The sequence below is a fragment of the Papaver somniferum genome, chromosome 5 (genome assembly GCF_003573695.1).
Source record: "Papaver somniferum cultivar HN1 chromosome 5, ASM357369v1, whole genome shotgun sequence".
Lineage (NCBI taxonomy): Eukaryota > Viridiplantae > Streptophyta > Magnoliopsida > Ranunculales > Papaveraceae > Papaver > Papaver somniferum.
The window spans coordinates 176,998,213-177,014,180 of record NC_039362.1 but is presented as its reverse complement, the minus strand read 5'-3'; the positions used below and the strand labels follow the sequence as shown (position 1 = coordinate 177,014,180).

The window sequence follows — 15,968 nt, the reverse complement described above, 5'->3', positions numbered from 1 at the left end:
AGTAAACAGTTTCCAGGAAAACTTAAAACCTTCGCCTAGGAAGGCTAAGAATCCACGGTATGCATCCTAGTTCGCATGAAAGTGCAAGAGGCAAGACCTAACGCATGTCGTGAACAACTCTCAAAGAGAAAGTTAGGGGCAATAATAAGACCTATCCGCCGAGGGTACCTTTTATGATGGCCTTCGGTAAAGGGTGCATAAATATGATCAATGTGCCGACGTATTCGGTTGAGCTGCGGGTGCCTGGGACGTCTGGAGCATTACAGACCATGTCCGCATGGAAAGTCTTGGCTACGATGCACTCGATCCCAAAGAAACCTCACTTAGGGTGTGACTTCGTAACCCCAAGCCATATCGGAAAAGGTGATAAGAAGTCACGAAAACAACTGAATGTCATAATAAATGGATGGGAGGAGACCAACAAGCATGTTAGGGTTAACCTCCTTGAAGGGGCAATCAGGGGGAATATAAAGGGATGCCACCCTCCAGATTAGGGAGCTGTGTGATCAAAAAAGGCGGCAATGTCATGAGACTAACATTCATGGGAATGACTAGACCTGTCGCACTGTCGAGAAATGGGGAAAAATAAATGTTAAAGTGAGGTTGATGGATTATTATTCGAAAAGGTAATAAGCGCCTGAGACTTCGCCGAATTAAAATACTTAAGAAGGATGAGGCACAATAAGACCTTAATTAGGAGGCATAGTAAGACCTTGAAGAAGTTACACTTTCTTTTTCAGACAGTCGATATCTTCGTTTAAACCAGCTACCTTGTTACGAGATTTATGTAGATCAACCATGACTTTAGCTTTACTATTGATCACGCGCTCGTTTTCTTCTTCCAGTCTTCTATAGGAAGCTAGTGACGAGGAATGAAGGTTCCTCGAAGTAGTGAGGGAGTTGCTAAACCGTTAAAGTTAAAATCTAAGGCGCTCATTCTCGTCGTGAAGATGATAATTTAATTCCACGTTACGAGAACAATCAATAGACAGGCGGTCCACTTGTGAAAAAAGAGTCTCGACCTTCTCATTCAAAATCAGGTTCTCGGACACATAGCAATCATTTTGGGTCACGAGGTTCATATTCTCAGCACGAATATCTTCTAGCGAGGTAGATGCTTCGGAGGAATCCATTTGGCGTTGCATACAGCGAGCTTGACGAAATACAAAATAAGAAAATAACGGAAGTAAAAGCAAAGGCAGAGAACGATTCTGCGAGGGGAGGGAACTTACTTAGAAGCTTCTCTATCTTCTGACTCTGCTTGGTGGAATGCTCTTTTTCTTCTTGAAGCTCCTTTGTCAAGGTTTTGATTTGAGCCTCGTCCCTTTTTGCTTTCTCGCGAACAAGTATAATTTCCACGAGGCTAGCCATGTGACGGTGGACCTCCTGCGAATTGAAGAATCGAAACTCAAGAGATTAACCTCGGGACAGAAAGAAGGCATAGCGGAAAAAGCATAAAAGACTCACCTGGTTCATTAAAGCTGAATGTTTTTGGAGAGACAAGTTCATGGAGGCATTTAACAGTACGGATGATTCTTGAGAAAGGAAGTCATCAGAACTAAAGGTCATCAGGGATTCTAAGGCACGAGACCTCATGGTTGGGTCCTCGCGAGATTTTTCGTAGACCTCTTGGAGAAACTTCATATCCGGATCATAGAGAGGGTTAGACAGTACCGAAGGAGCCGCATGCTTCTTCTTCTCGCCAGTAGAGGAATCCTCGGTATATTTCTTCGGACGCTCAAACTTGGGATGCACAGGAGGATCAGCTACTTGAGGAGATGGATTTGTGCGAGGCTAATAAATTTGAGGCTTGGGAGGAGTAGAGAGACTTGTAAGAATGACAGAACTTGGAACTGCAGTCAAAGCAGCCAGATCCAAGACCTTTTGTTGTCTTTTGGACCTACCAGAAGAGGGGACAGCAGTCTCCTACATAACAAATTCAGCACGAGAGATGGTTAAAAAGATGAAATATGCAAAGTGACAATAATGACGAAGTAAATATAACTGAGAAGAAGGAGGAGGTGGAACAGGATGATCACGCCTTTTTCGCCCTTTAGTTGACTCATGAACATGCTGCTTTGTCAAGGAGAGTATCATCCTGTGAAGGATAGAAGGTTAGAGTTTAAAGATATCACGAGAAGAAAATAATAGGCGAGGTAGATAACTGTTTGGGAGTTAAAGACTCGGAAGTAACAACCTTTCCCTTGGACATCTTGAGAAGACCAGCGACAGGCATCACGAACTGAAAGAAAAGGGGAACATAGGAACGGGTCGGGCCCCGAAACGAGATAAATCATAAGGAAGAAAACCATACCTCGGATGGCACAGACCACCGAAATCTCCAGGGGTCGCAACCAGCGAAATAATAGTGTTTAGGAAGAGGGCCTTGATAAGGAGACCCCTTTTCGTCAAAACCCCAAACAAAAGGGCCACCAACCACCAGAGGAAACATCGCCCAATCATCATCACAAGAGAGGCGAAGTTGGGAATCCACGTCTAACAGAAGATCTTTGGTGCGAGCCACAACGGCATTTCGAACAAGATCAATGCCCCACTCCTGATACTCTCCCATGCTGGTGAATTTAGCTGAGTAGTTGGCCACGAAAGAGTCCACAATGAAGTCACGAGAATCAAATTCTTCAGATGCTGATAGGACTTGCGAAGTACCATTACCTGAGCGAATCCTAAACTCGCTGGAGATGCGAATTGCGTTACCAGAGAGTTGGAAAGTTCCACACTGCAACTTACCCAGAATCTCGAGAAAGATGGGGTTAGCAGGATCGTAAATAGGGAAAGATAATACATCCCTCAATTGGCCCAGAGTGACGATCATCTTTTCAGACGTCCAAATATCCGACTGAATCCACCTGTAGTTCAGTTCCATGTCATGAGTAGAAGTAACGGGTGGACTCACAGAAGAATCGACGGCGGGAGTTAGGGTTAAACCCATCTTTTGAAAATATGCTTGGAATTCCTCAAGAGATTTTAGTGAGATAGACGCGGAAACCTTCTTGGGTGCCATGATAACGAAAGAAGAGTAAAAGGTTGAAAAGGATAGTAACAATGGCAGAAGAAAGAGAACAACGCAAAAACCAGAAAAACGCAGAGTAAGAGAAGAGGAAAAGAAACCCCATACCTAAGTCAAGTGGGATATAAATAACACAGAAAAGATGACCGTCTTAGTGGGTTGACGACACGTTCGAGGTATACTAACCGGTAACAGACGGTTACACAGAGAACGTGGTCACGTGGAAGCAGGAAAGTGGAGAACGTGGCGGTTAAGAAATCTAAAGCGGTTCTTATTCCATTCTCGTGTGGCTCGAATGGAATAATTAGAAAGGCAAAATTTGGGTACACGAAATAGACTCGCCACGTGTCGAACACAAAAGGAAGAAGCATGACTAGGAAATCTCACTTAAAGATCTCAGTCAAGGACTTGTCAATTCAAATATCAGAATTACCTCGTCACCGATCAATCCCGCAAAGTATCGTACAGAAGCGAGGAGACTTACACGAAGAATCTAAATTATAAAAGACCAAGCTAGAGTACCCAACAAGATAGAAATGAAGAAACCGAAGGGGCGAAGTACGATAACTTGGTTGGAAAGATAGATCGCGAGGTAAATATATTGGGGAACAAGAAAAGAGACAGCTGTCCCGACAAACCCATGTGAAGATAGTGAAAGAAGGGGAAAAACTTTATGGAAAATGGCCTGGGCGAAGTATAAAGCGCTCCCGAGAAGACATGGCGAAGTAAAATGAGATGTACCCCATTAGGGTTGATTGACCTATAAATAGAGGTCCTTGAGCAAGGCATAAGGGATCGGATTTTGGAGAGAGAAAAAAGCTTAGTATAGTGAATGTGATTAGTGTTTCCTTGTGTTCAAGAATTTGTATTTTATCTCCTTAGAATTTATCAGTAAAGATTTCCTAAGTTTAAATTATTTATCATGTCTTAGATCTTAATTACTTTCCTTTTGGGTGTACTACTGGATTTCCAGTAGTTACACATACCCGGTAGAATTTGTATCTTAAATTTCGAGGTAATTGACAAAGGAACTAGTAACAAAGGGACGGTAGAAAATTGACATAGGAAGTACGGAGTTTGTACATTAGGGGGTTTTGGGTTATTATATTTTGGCTAGCAAGTATATTTAACTTGTATTACTTCAACGACTTATATTCAAAATCATACATCACTACACCAAAAACAACCGATTTGGGACAATTTAACCAACGCCTATATACGTTGGTAATATGGCGTAGCAATTTTGTGTGCAACGTATATAGAAATGTTGGTCAACAGGCTTAGCAACGTTTTATTTAGCAATTTGAGCAACGTTTTCCTTAATTTGTGCAACGTACCGTAATTTAGGCAACGTAATACACTGATTTGCGCAACATTTATATACGTTACAAATATTTTTACAAGTGAAATAATAATAAATTCCTGCAACAATTCCAGCAGATTTCTGCACCTGATGCGCCTTCATGTACCATTGTACATCAACTAGAAGACCCAGTTTTACATATGAACATATAGTTCATCATCAAATCCATGCATCAAGATATATGAATTATTTGTAATAAATATATGAATCATATGAATTTCTTAAGTTGAAGCATGTGACAGAAGAACTATAACAAACCATACAATTATTTGGTTGATTCAAAGATAAATACCAACTATGGTCACTAAACCAAGTTTCTCAATTTGAAAATATGAATGTTAACGTCAATTTGTCTAAAATTTAAGTTGAGGCCTAAAAAAAGGTAGAAGTTAAGGTTAATGGAAAATTCTGTGTGTTAATGGGAGATAACACAGAACCTGGGGTTACTATTTGCACCTTATATGGAAACATGACCTGCAATTGCTTCTCATAATGGCTGGGCATCGCCATCATCGACTGAGCGCATCTGTATACTATAAAAGAGAAGCAAGCTTGTTATAACCACCAGAATAGATGGGCACTCCCAAACCCACCACCAGCAGCTATGAATTATTACTGAACTTTGAAGACAAAAAATCTAACTGAAAACAATAACGTTCACGCTCATATAACACTACACCAACGTCGGTACATTGATGCAAAGAAGAAGTTGTTACTGTTACAAGGTAAAGACTAACCTCTGTATTTTTAAGAGAGGAAGTGCCACACAAGTTCGGGGATAGCAGAAAATCTCCTGCTAGCACAGACAGCTGCATCATTTAAACAATCAATTTGAGGCTGAATGTTGTCCCGCACAGTCGAAAATGTAACCCAATACTAAATTATTTAATACCAGGCATAGTCTCAGAAGAAACTACACAACAACAGATCTATATACAGCTAAGTACTCAACAACATCAACATAAGGGATGTGCATTATATATATATATATATATATATATATATAAAAAACCCTTTTTCCAAACGTTAATAGATGTAATCATTCATAATTCCAAGTCTAAATTACTATTTTCAGGATAACAATGTAAAGCATAATTCAGGATCGAAATTGCCAATCATTTCATAAACATGAAAAGTATCCGCAGGGAGGGGACTGAAAAGAAAGTGCAGCAAAGATACCTTATTCTCCATTAAGAAATTAAGGGAACGAACACCACGCCTTGTATCAGCATCATCCAAGACATCATCATGAAGAAGACTTGCAACCTAGCAGATATGATACCCAAGTTTGAAACATTCATGTGAAAGAAAAAGAGTAGATACATATATGAGTAAGTGGCAAATGATAAAAGGAAGCATCATGGTACTTTGATGCGAACAGAAAAGAGGATTATTCATTTAAAGAATCCTAAAGGTAAATAGATGTTCAACCAAATAAAGGTCCAGTCTACAGTTGTGAGTTGTGACCCATTTACTGGACCAAGAAAAGCTCACATAACAGGGCTTTTTTTCCTTAAATATTATCAATCTCACTGACATATAATACCTTAACACGGGATTAGTGTAGTTCAATTAGATATAAGGACATTTTAAAGTTTTTAACGGCGTGAAAGTCATAACTTAAATTCCTCGGCTCATAGTACTACCAGGGTAAAGGCTACACAGTTTTTCTTATATATAAAAAAATAATTTGCAGCGATCAAATGAACAAAAAGTTTTAAGGTCACCTTTATGCCACCCATTGCAGAGCCAATCAAAACACCGCATTTAGCTCGATCTAACGCATTCATGACATCTTATATCATCCAAGCATCTGCCAAGGCTTTTTTACCGGCAGTAAGCATGTAAAGCATGAATTTGTTCGTTCTTTTTGAGAGTTTTGGTGCTGGTGGTGGACTTGCCGTAGTGTTGTATGGTCAGAGGCTAAGGTGGATTCGTGGTATGTGGTTGAGAAAAGTAGTTGGTGAGTATTCTTACAGAACAAGTGATAGATAAACTAAAACGGGTATGAACTGGATGGAGTAGAGGTGGACCTGAACTGTCTGGGATGAATGGTTGAAGGTGGGGATGTATGAGATCAAGATGGTGGTGGCGAAGGTTAACTTATGTTTCCTCCTTGCCTTCAAAACCAGCTCCAAACTTCGTAAAACAGACCACCTGCACCATGGCAAACAATCCACCGTCTCATGGCCGCAACACAAGCTCAAAACTCAACCACAACTCCCCCAAATTGCAGTAACTTTGCTTCCATTTACAAACCCATGATGTCAATGACATAAACCTCCTTGTCCTTTCCTATCTTGCTCTCTTCTTAACTGAGTTTTAGTAAACTCCATCAGACTGCCACAAGTTTGAATCACAGCTCCATTCCGGACAGCATCAGACATCAACTCTAACACACATACCACTTCCTTTATTGATTTGATTTCACAGAACAAGCTCAAACCAAACCGCACTTTTTAGATTCAAAAACCCATTTCAGCTCAGTTGTCCTTCTCTGTATCAACTGCCAATAACTCTATTCCTTTTTAGCGACTTCTATGACTCAGCTCAATCCAGTGCAGACACCAGAATATTGCAAGCAGCCACACAAACCATTGCAGCAACAACCCTTGCGGACAGACTGTTGGTTGTCAAGAAGATGACGATTCAGGCTTTATGTGCTATTCTCATCTTGTTGTAGCATTGAAGTTCTATAGCTTTTATACTCACCCAAACATCTGCAAATCCAATTCACAGTAAACCCATAGATCAGAAATTTAACATTCATATGTATTCACATTTGGTCCTCATTTAACCATCGGTAGCACCATTACATCTAAAGAGACCTGACTTCCTTTTCTTCTCAAAGGCACATGTGTGACTCCTGGTTTCCTGACAACAAATATCAAGAGAATGAATTCTCTTTTAAATCCACTGGAAGCTTGTCTTGGTTTTCAAATCCGTGCTGACCCGAGCTTTAAGCGTCTATGCCAATATGCTCAAATGGATGCTCTTTCTTCCTATATTCAAATTCAAGCCATTACACCACCAACTGCTACCACCAACAAGCAGTTACAACATCAAATAGTAAACGGAAATAAAATTGCAAAATCTTTACAAAATACTACCTAGGAAAAGACGTTATTCACAAAATCAAGCAATGATGACAAAAATAGGTAAAGGAATAGGGTTTATACCTGGTGAAATGTTCTTCTTGTACTCTCACCTGTGTAGGGTTTGCTTTGGTTTCAGGAGAAAAATTAACTAAATCTAGGGTTACAAAATTAGGGGATATAAAATTTTGATTCTAAGATGGGTTTTGAATCAAAGAAGCGTCTAGGATTAGGTTTCAAATCAGGCTTGATTCGGTGATGAGAGTTGTAAGGCTATGAAGGCTATCAATCTCCTTCTCATACAGAAAACAAGTGAGGGGAAATGAATTATTTCCCTTGAATTTTTACTCCTCAAATCTAAATAAATTATTTTGAAGTTAAAAAACAGATATAAATAAATAAAAACCCTTTAAAATAGCCCAATTTATAGTAACCCTTGGATCACAACCTATATCAACGGTGCACAAATTATTCTGAGTTATTATGAGTTAAATTAGAAATGGTGCAACGGATATTTTATTGTGCAACGTATATTAGCGTTGCTCTGTATGCAACACAGTTGCACATTAATATTCGGGCGTTGCAAAAACCAGGATTTGGTGTAGCATGGTGGCTTTATACATCTAGGAATTGGAAAAGATTTTGAAATCGCGACACGAGTTCAAAAAGGAATTCGCAGCATCGCAACCGTTGGACTATGGAGATGTGACATCATTAAACGGAAACCTTAACCCCAGTTAAACTGATGGGTTTTTAAAAATTCGTCGTATATATCTTTGGAATTTATGGTGTATCTAATACTGGACTTTCCAACGCAATCTTTATTTTTGGTGCCAAGAAAGGATCTTCGATATCTCTTATTAACCTACAATTTTATTCTATAAAATCCCAAACAAGAACTTTCTACTTGCAGTAAAAATATTCTTTTTCCTTTACTTTTTTCTCGATTACAATACAAGCTTCTCAATACATCTCACGGACCTACTACCGGTAATTGATGAAAGGTGAAGCAACCCATCATGTCAGTTGTGGAGTCTAAGTGTCTAACGAGGTAAAATACATTGTCTACTGGATAACTAAGAACCATAACTAACTGTGCCTCTATAATTCTCCTTTCATTTTTGTTTGTGATGCAGTGATATGTACGAGCAAGTATGAATCTAATAAGTACCCATAACTATCAAATTAACATTGAGAATATGAGCATGGTTATATTACAAATACTAGTACTCTACGTCAATTTTATGAGTCACTCTTTGGGTTGGAGAAGGAAACCATCATATTAACATTTTTAAGTTGTTGGTATATTGCAAGTCTACTTATAACAGATATTTGCGGCAAAATAAGATCCTATCACCTGGTGCTATTGATTCATGTGACCAACAACTAAATGTTTCTCATATGTCTTATTTGTTTGGTTAGTTTATCTTTTCTTGAGATTTACCACTTCTTGTTGTGATTAGTATACAAAAATTTAAGTTTTAAGCATACTTTCTTTTTGCAAATTGATCGTGAGTTTAGTCATCATTTGTCAATCTCTTGTTTTCTCTGAAGCATATTTGTCAATCTCTTATGTGCATGGGAATATGAGTTGATTTCGTCTCCGTTAATATATATATACAGGCTTTGCTTTCAAACTGGTCATAAAAATAGAGTTCCATCAGTCCGCGATAAGAACTTCCACCGAATAAAATCTTAGGTTTTCCGAAAAAAATTCAGTTTTTACGCAAGGAAAAATTCTAAAAATACAGCGATTTTTTAATATCCCAGCAATTTAACTGAGGTTAAGTCTTCAGTTTGATGATGTCATATCTCAATCATCCAATGGTTGTGATGCCGCAAATTCATTTTTGAACTTGCGTCGCGAGTTCAAAATTTTTTTCCTCGGGATGCTCTCATTTTTGGTTGGAATGTAGAGACTTATAATAAGAACATGTCATCAAAAAATTAGTTTCAAATTCGTTGCCAGTTGGGCTCAGTAAAAAAAATGGCACTAAAATATGAAGATTATTTCGATATAACCATATCAACGGATTCCACCCCTGACTTCATTTATTTTCTTCTTTTGCTTTTAGATTCTCTTTCTAGTAACTTTGCTTTACATCAAACAATCTTGATCATTTTATGGGATTGTGTTGAATTGGCATATTTCTTCTAGTGCTGTATACAACATTTTTATGGTATTAATTGGTAAATCTAGTTTGTCATTGGGATCAAATCTCAGGATATGTGGATGTCTCTGACTAACAGATATTTTTATCACACTACGAACTATTTGCAGTCGAGCAGTGCTGTCCCGCGCAGCTGCTTGCTTATTAAGGTGTCCACATATCTGATTTTTTAATAAGCAAGCAATTTGTAACCGTAGGATTATATTATAGACGGTTGGATTACATTTAGTTGGTTTTTCACAGAAACTATAGCTGGCGGATGTTGAAGTATTATAGATAGGACCTTTTAACTTATTTCAAGTCTGATGGTTTATTTTCAGTGGATGTGGTCTTCTTCTGCTTCTTGCACTGCACCTTTACCTGCAACAAAAGCATAAGCAAACTCACTATCACCAATAATTTTACCAATTGAATACTTTTCATCAAAATCTTTGTCATAACCAAAATCAGTCCTTTTTAATCTCTTTTTATTTCTAGCTCTTGCCTTTTGATTATGCTGCTGTGATGAATTCGTTTATTATTTCTTATGACTATTGTGGAATATTGTTATTGTTGTTGTTAATAATTTTGTATTGATTTACACATTTTAAGAACGGGGTTAGGAAATGTTTACTTAAACCTAATGATTTCTCTTTGAAGTGATTGAAGATGATGATGATTTAAGGTCATCAATCGCACTTACATCTCCATGCAATTGAAGAATCAAATTTAAGATGATGATGAAAAGAGTATCGGGTTCAATTTTATATGTGATAAAAAAAATTGATCAGCTGTCTGTGTTATCAAAAATCACAAAATGATGATTAGGGCAATATTTTGTGATTATGTAGAGAAGAACAAGAGAAATTAGGATAAAAAATTGGACAAATTCTAACCCAAATAGGGGAAAATCTCATTCTTTAATTAAGTTAGTGAGTTATACAAAGACTTTGGTTTGTTTCTTTGTCTTCATTGATATACACGATGCTCTTCATCTTCTCCATTTGCTCCATTGCAGATGGAATTAAGAAAAAGGCAATTTTTTAAAAGGACCCATCTCTAATAACAAATGTTTGTCAGCAATGTATTATTGGAAAAGCGTAATTTGTTCTAATCCAACCCCCACCTCCCGAAAGTGATAGACATCCCGCAGGTTGTCCCGCAAGACATAAAACACTAAAGACATAGTGATCCCGCGGATTTATAGGCGTATTGTTGTGGGTCTCACCCCCTTATAAGATGTCGCGACAATCCGTGGGATGTAAATCATTTTCGCCCCACGCCCACCTGAAAAAAAAAAAGTGAAAAACAAACAAACATAAAATTTGAAAACTTTTTGGGCCTTGAAAATTTCTGGCACACTCAGCCACCTAACTCTCGGAAATGATTAACTTACCGCAATCTTGTCACCCAAATAAATCCCGCCTGAGATACAAGACGGGACCCACTTAAAATCCTTTCTAATCCCAATGTAGAGAGGTGCTCCCGTGACCGCACGATCCCCTCGCGGATGCGTTGCGGGAGAATAGTGCGGTGAGTGTATCACTCCTGCCTAACTCTCCTAACTATTTGTAGACAAGCTTGTCCGTTTGTCCAAAAGTTTGCTAAAATTTGGACAACATTCCCGTAGCAATTCCAGGTATATGATGGCAGTGCTCTGGATGGAGCCAAGGGATGCATGAATCCAAGTCTAATATCCCGCATGAGTCGGAATAGACTTGGAGATGGGATAAAATAGAATCGGAATTTTTGGTTGACTGTTCCTATCCAATGCAAAGTGATCCGTGAGGCGTGAGTCATACAATTTAAATCGATGACTCGGTTAAGACTATGTTTGGTTTTCCTTGCTAGGTGTTTGGAATTGGAACCGACTCTGTACGAGTCAGATGTCAAACTTTTAGTTTTTATCAGATGACTCCTTGCCTGACTCGGAATTGTTTGAGTCCAGGAACAAAATTTCTTTGACTCGTGGGAACAAGCCATTAACTTGCATAATTCCAAGTCAATTCACTCTGTTCTAACTGAAAAAAACAAACACATTCGCATTGGGTGTTTGCAAAGATTTCAAATCTGGTATGCCCAGAACCAAACGAGGCAGGTGAATCAAATTTAGTCGAGGAGTCGGAACCAAGAAACACAAAAATTAAATCTACGTTTCCTGATCCAACTCATATTTATGCTAACTCTGCCGATCCGAAGGACCATGTCCCATAAAAGGACCAAGTGTACATCTTCCCATTTAAGTTAAACCCTTTTTTCTCTTGGTAAAAATCATCTCTCCAAATTCCCTCTAGGGTATGGCAATGGCCCTCTGCAGACGAGGAGGAGCTCTGATCATCAAATCATTCCCATCTTCTTCTTCTCCTAGATCTCTCATAACATCGTCTTCTTCGTATTATTCTTCTCATCTATCTCGTCCTGTTGCTGCCTTAACTGAGTTCACGAATCGGTTTCCAATTCTTTCTGCTGCCAGTTTGTCAACACATGCTGCTGCTACTACTACAAGATCATTATCATCTGTGAATCATCGACAATCAGACCGAAAATATAGTCGCCATAAAGACACTGATTGGCTGCCTGGTTGTGATTTGAAACATTGGCTCGTCGTTATGGAAAAACCAGAAGGAGAACCTTCTAGAGATGAACTCATCGATACTTATATCAAAACACTCTCCAAGTATGGTTTTTTATATTTGTAGTTGCATTTCAGTTTTAGTATATGTTTTTCGATTGTATGTGGATGTGTATGTCTCAATTTTACCGCTATAAGTCAAATGCATACCAAATAGGATGTCTACATTTTTATCTACCAAGAAGTACCCATCCATCGTACTAGGTTTACTAATATGAATTTATGGAATGTGATTTTAAGCATGTGGATGTGTATGGCGAAACTTGGATTCAAATACTCAGCAAATAGGATGTCGTTTAAGTATTTACACAATTTGTAATGAATTGTTAGAAAAGAGGCACTTTAGTTGTCGAGTGTGAGCTTAACTGGGCATATAAACTTTTTTTGTTTAGGATCTAATATCTTGAATACGTTATTAGTTCAATTTATAATAATGCGTAATTCTTGGTACACGTCTAGTCAGTTAAAGTGTTTAATATTGGTTTGTAAAATCCTATCTTTCTTATACAATCTGTTCCAATTATGTTGACAACCGTTGTAGCTTTGCCTGGAGTGCGCTGGGTCCTCCCTGATTCTTACATGGATGAAGAAAATAAAGATTATGGAGGTGCATGTTTCTTCATTGTATATGTTTTCTCTGCTTCATTATTTTTGGTTGTGTTTTAAATTTCTTTTGATCATGCATTTCGGAAATGCACGTTTCTACAATACGATTCTGCCATTCTGGAATATAAAATATGGATAATTACTGGGCAATGGTAAACTTGCGATGTACGTCTTGATGACGAACATCAAATTTTCGTTCTAGGTTGGTTGTGACTTATCATTATATGTTTCTGGACTATTGGTTCATTCCGCAGGGGAGCCTTTCATCAATGGAAAAGCTGTTCCTTATGATCCCAAATACCATGAGGAATGGATTCGTAACAACAACAACAAACAACGCGCCAGAGAAAGGGACAGGCAACGTAACTCGTCACCTGGAGGAGATGTGCAGCCTAATACGGGAGGGCCACCTGAAGATTTTAACAGCAATGGGAAGTATCAGTTGGGCCGTGCAACAATTGTAGATAATTGACAAAGGAAGTATTGAGTTGTATACGGAGCTTGAAGAAGGTTTGCAGTTACAATTGAAAATTTTAGTTTATACTATTTTATAGTTCTACGTTTACTTTCTCGGCCCTCTAACTAGGTAGTGAACATTACAAAGAAGACTGTACATTTTGAACAGCAAAGTGAATCTAAACTAGGTGTGAGCATGGGCCGGTATGGACCGGTTTTCGCTTCATCCGCATCCAATTCATTGCACTACGGATTTCAAATTTGACATCCGCATCCAATCCATATCCAACGGATTTGCATCCAATGGATGCACGGATGGACGGATTGGATGCGGATAATCCAATGGATTTATTTTAGTTAAAATTTATAGTAAAGAAAATAAGCCGACATATCCTATATATGTATACAAATATAAATATGCCATGTACAACAGCCAAAACAAACATCATAAAAATTCCTAAATGATCCATAGTATTTTCTAAAACTATATAAATGCCCTTAATTTAACGGATATGGATGTCCAACGGATTTTCAAGGTTGCATCCAGACCCGATCCGTTGTCCGTTGGTTTTCAAAAATTCCATCCACATCCAATTCATTAACGAACGGTTAGGACATCCATCCGCAAATGAACGGTTAATCCTGGTTAAATTCGCGGATTACGGGCCAAATGCACACCCCTAATTTAAACAGTCGGTCATTTTTGGAAGCCCAGTATTTTCTAATGTATGGATTTTCACAGGCTGCATATTCACCAGTTGGTGATCGAGCATATGTGGCGCAACAATCGAAATTACGAACGTGTATTACTTCATATCTAGTTTTGTAGATCATTCTAGCAGTAGTTTTGCTAATAAAAAAAATGTACCTTTTTTGAGGCATACTGATTTTTTTTGAGGCATATGAAATGGTGACAAAATAAGGTCACTAGATAAAAAAGACCATCACCCCTTATCCACCCATTTTTAATAATGTCAATTAACCCTTATTTAATTAGTTTTAATGATAATAATTAAATGTTGATGATTATGATTAATTAGCAATATTAATTCACTGATTAAGTTAAGTTGCTAATGTTATATTCGCATAGAAATCAAATTTTTTTGAGAGGAGGAAGAAGAAAAAAGGAAAACTAGGTTTTTGAGATTATTGTGATTCAAAATGGGTGATTCCAAATGATGAAGAAGTATTTCTTTTTTTAGCTTTTATTCTTCAAAAATTTTGAATGTTTACAAATTTTTTCGGAATTCAACATTAGGTTCGACTGCTATTTTGGAAGCAGAACTTGGCGCGAAGAACGATTCGGCTCCTAGTCTACAGCCGAACCTTAGGGTTTTGTAAATATTGTGTGGTTCGGCTGATTCGTATGACTATAGATTTCAGCCGAACCTCATGGTTTAATGAAAATGACGAGTTTCAGAGAAATGTTCAGCCGAACCTTGTAGTGCGACTTCCAAAAAGACCTTCAGTTATCAGAAGGTTCGGCTAAACACGTAGCGAAGTCGAATCAGCCGAGCTTCAATAACTTAGCCAAGTCAAAGACTCGGCTGAAAACCTAGCAAAGTCGAATTAGCCGAACATAATGTTTCCCTAAACTATAGCTTATGTTCGGCTTAAAATTGATATTGCCAGATCAGCCGAACTGATCTTCTAAAAAACAAAAAACGAAGAACAAACCTAGGTTCAGCTCTAATTTCTCAGCCGAACCCCCTTCTGAAAACATTAATTTCATCTAAGAAATCCTATTTTATCGATCAAACGATGTAAAAACAATGAAAAACAAGATGGGTTTGTAGGAAATATCTTCTAATATAATTGGAGAGTAATCGAGATTTGAATTTCGCCTTCCAACGTCGCTTAATTGGATTAGTTCTTTACTTTTGATGAGAACTTGCTTGATTTGTATGGTTAATCGGCGACGAAAATAAATTTCAATGTTTATGCAGGGAATAGTTCGGTAGCGGGAGATGAGAAGAAGAAATATTGAACTGATTTTGATTAGTTTTAGTTTAGCTTTTTAATTTAGTTGCAGGGTAACCTAGTAATTTCATCACGGCTAGGACACCCCTTATAAGCATACCTTAGATGGTATCATCATTTAATATGCCTCAAAAAAAATCAGTATGCCTCAAAACAGGTTTCAAAAAAAAAAGAAAAACACAACAATCTATGAATTTATGGGGCTTTGAAATTTTCTGGCCCAGTAAACCACCTAATTCCCCTAGGCCGTAACCCCAAGTCAGACCTGCCTGCGGTACATAGATAGACACGCTTGTGTATAGTCATGATGTTTGCGCCGCTGCTAAATTAGTATTGTTTGCCAAGTATCATTTTAAGAAGATGTATGGGTGTCGGTGAATGTCGTTTTTGTGAAGAAAATAATGAATCGAGTTCGCATTTGTTGTATGAATGTTGGAGAATTCGGAGAATATGGGATTATTTTGTTGAAGGATGCCACTTTGGATGGACATATGAACCTAGTGTCACTACATCTATAAAAACTTGGAAGCTTAATTGGGGAGATGAAAGGCTTAATCGAATATGGAATAACATCCCGGTTAATATATGGTGGTGCATATGGAAAGAGCGAAATGCAAGAGTCTTTGATAACAAAAAGAAAAGTTTGGCAAGCCTCATT

The 15,968-nt window shown here is 38.0% G+C and overlaps 1 protein-coding gene across 1 annotated transcript; it reads left to right on the top strand.

The window, feature by feature from the left end:
* Nucleotides 1-11,939: 11,939 nt before the first annotated feature.
* LOC113280153 (multiple organellar RNA editing factor 8, chloroplastic/mitochondrial-like) lies at nt 11,940-13,346 on the top strand. Its single transcript, XM_026528811.1, has 3 exons — nt 11,940-12,318; nt 12,810-12,875; nt 13,129-13,346. Exons 1-3 carry the CDS (start codon nt 11,940-11,942, stop codon nt 13,344-13,346), a joined length of 663 nt encoding a protein of 220 aa, XP_026384596.1.
* The last annotated feature ends 2,622 nt before the right edge of the window (nt 13,347-15,968 follow it).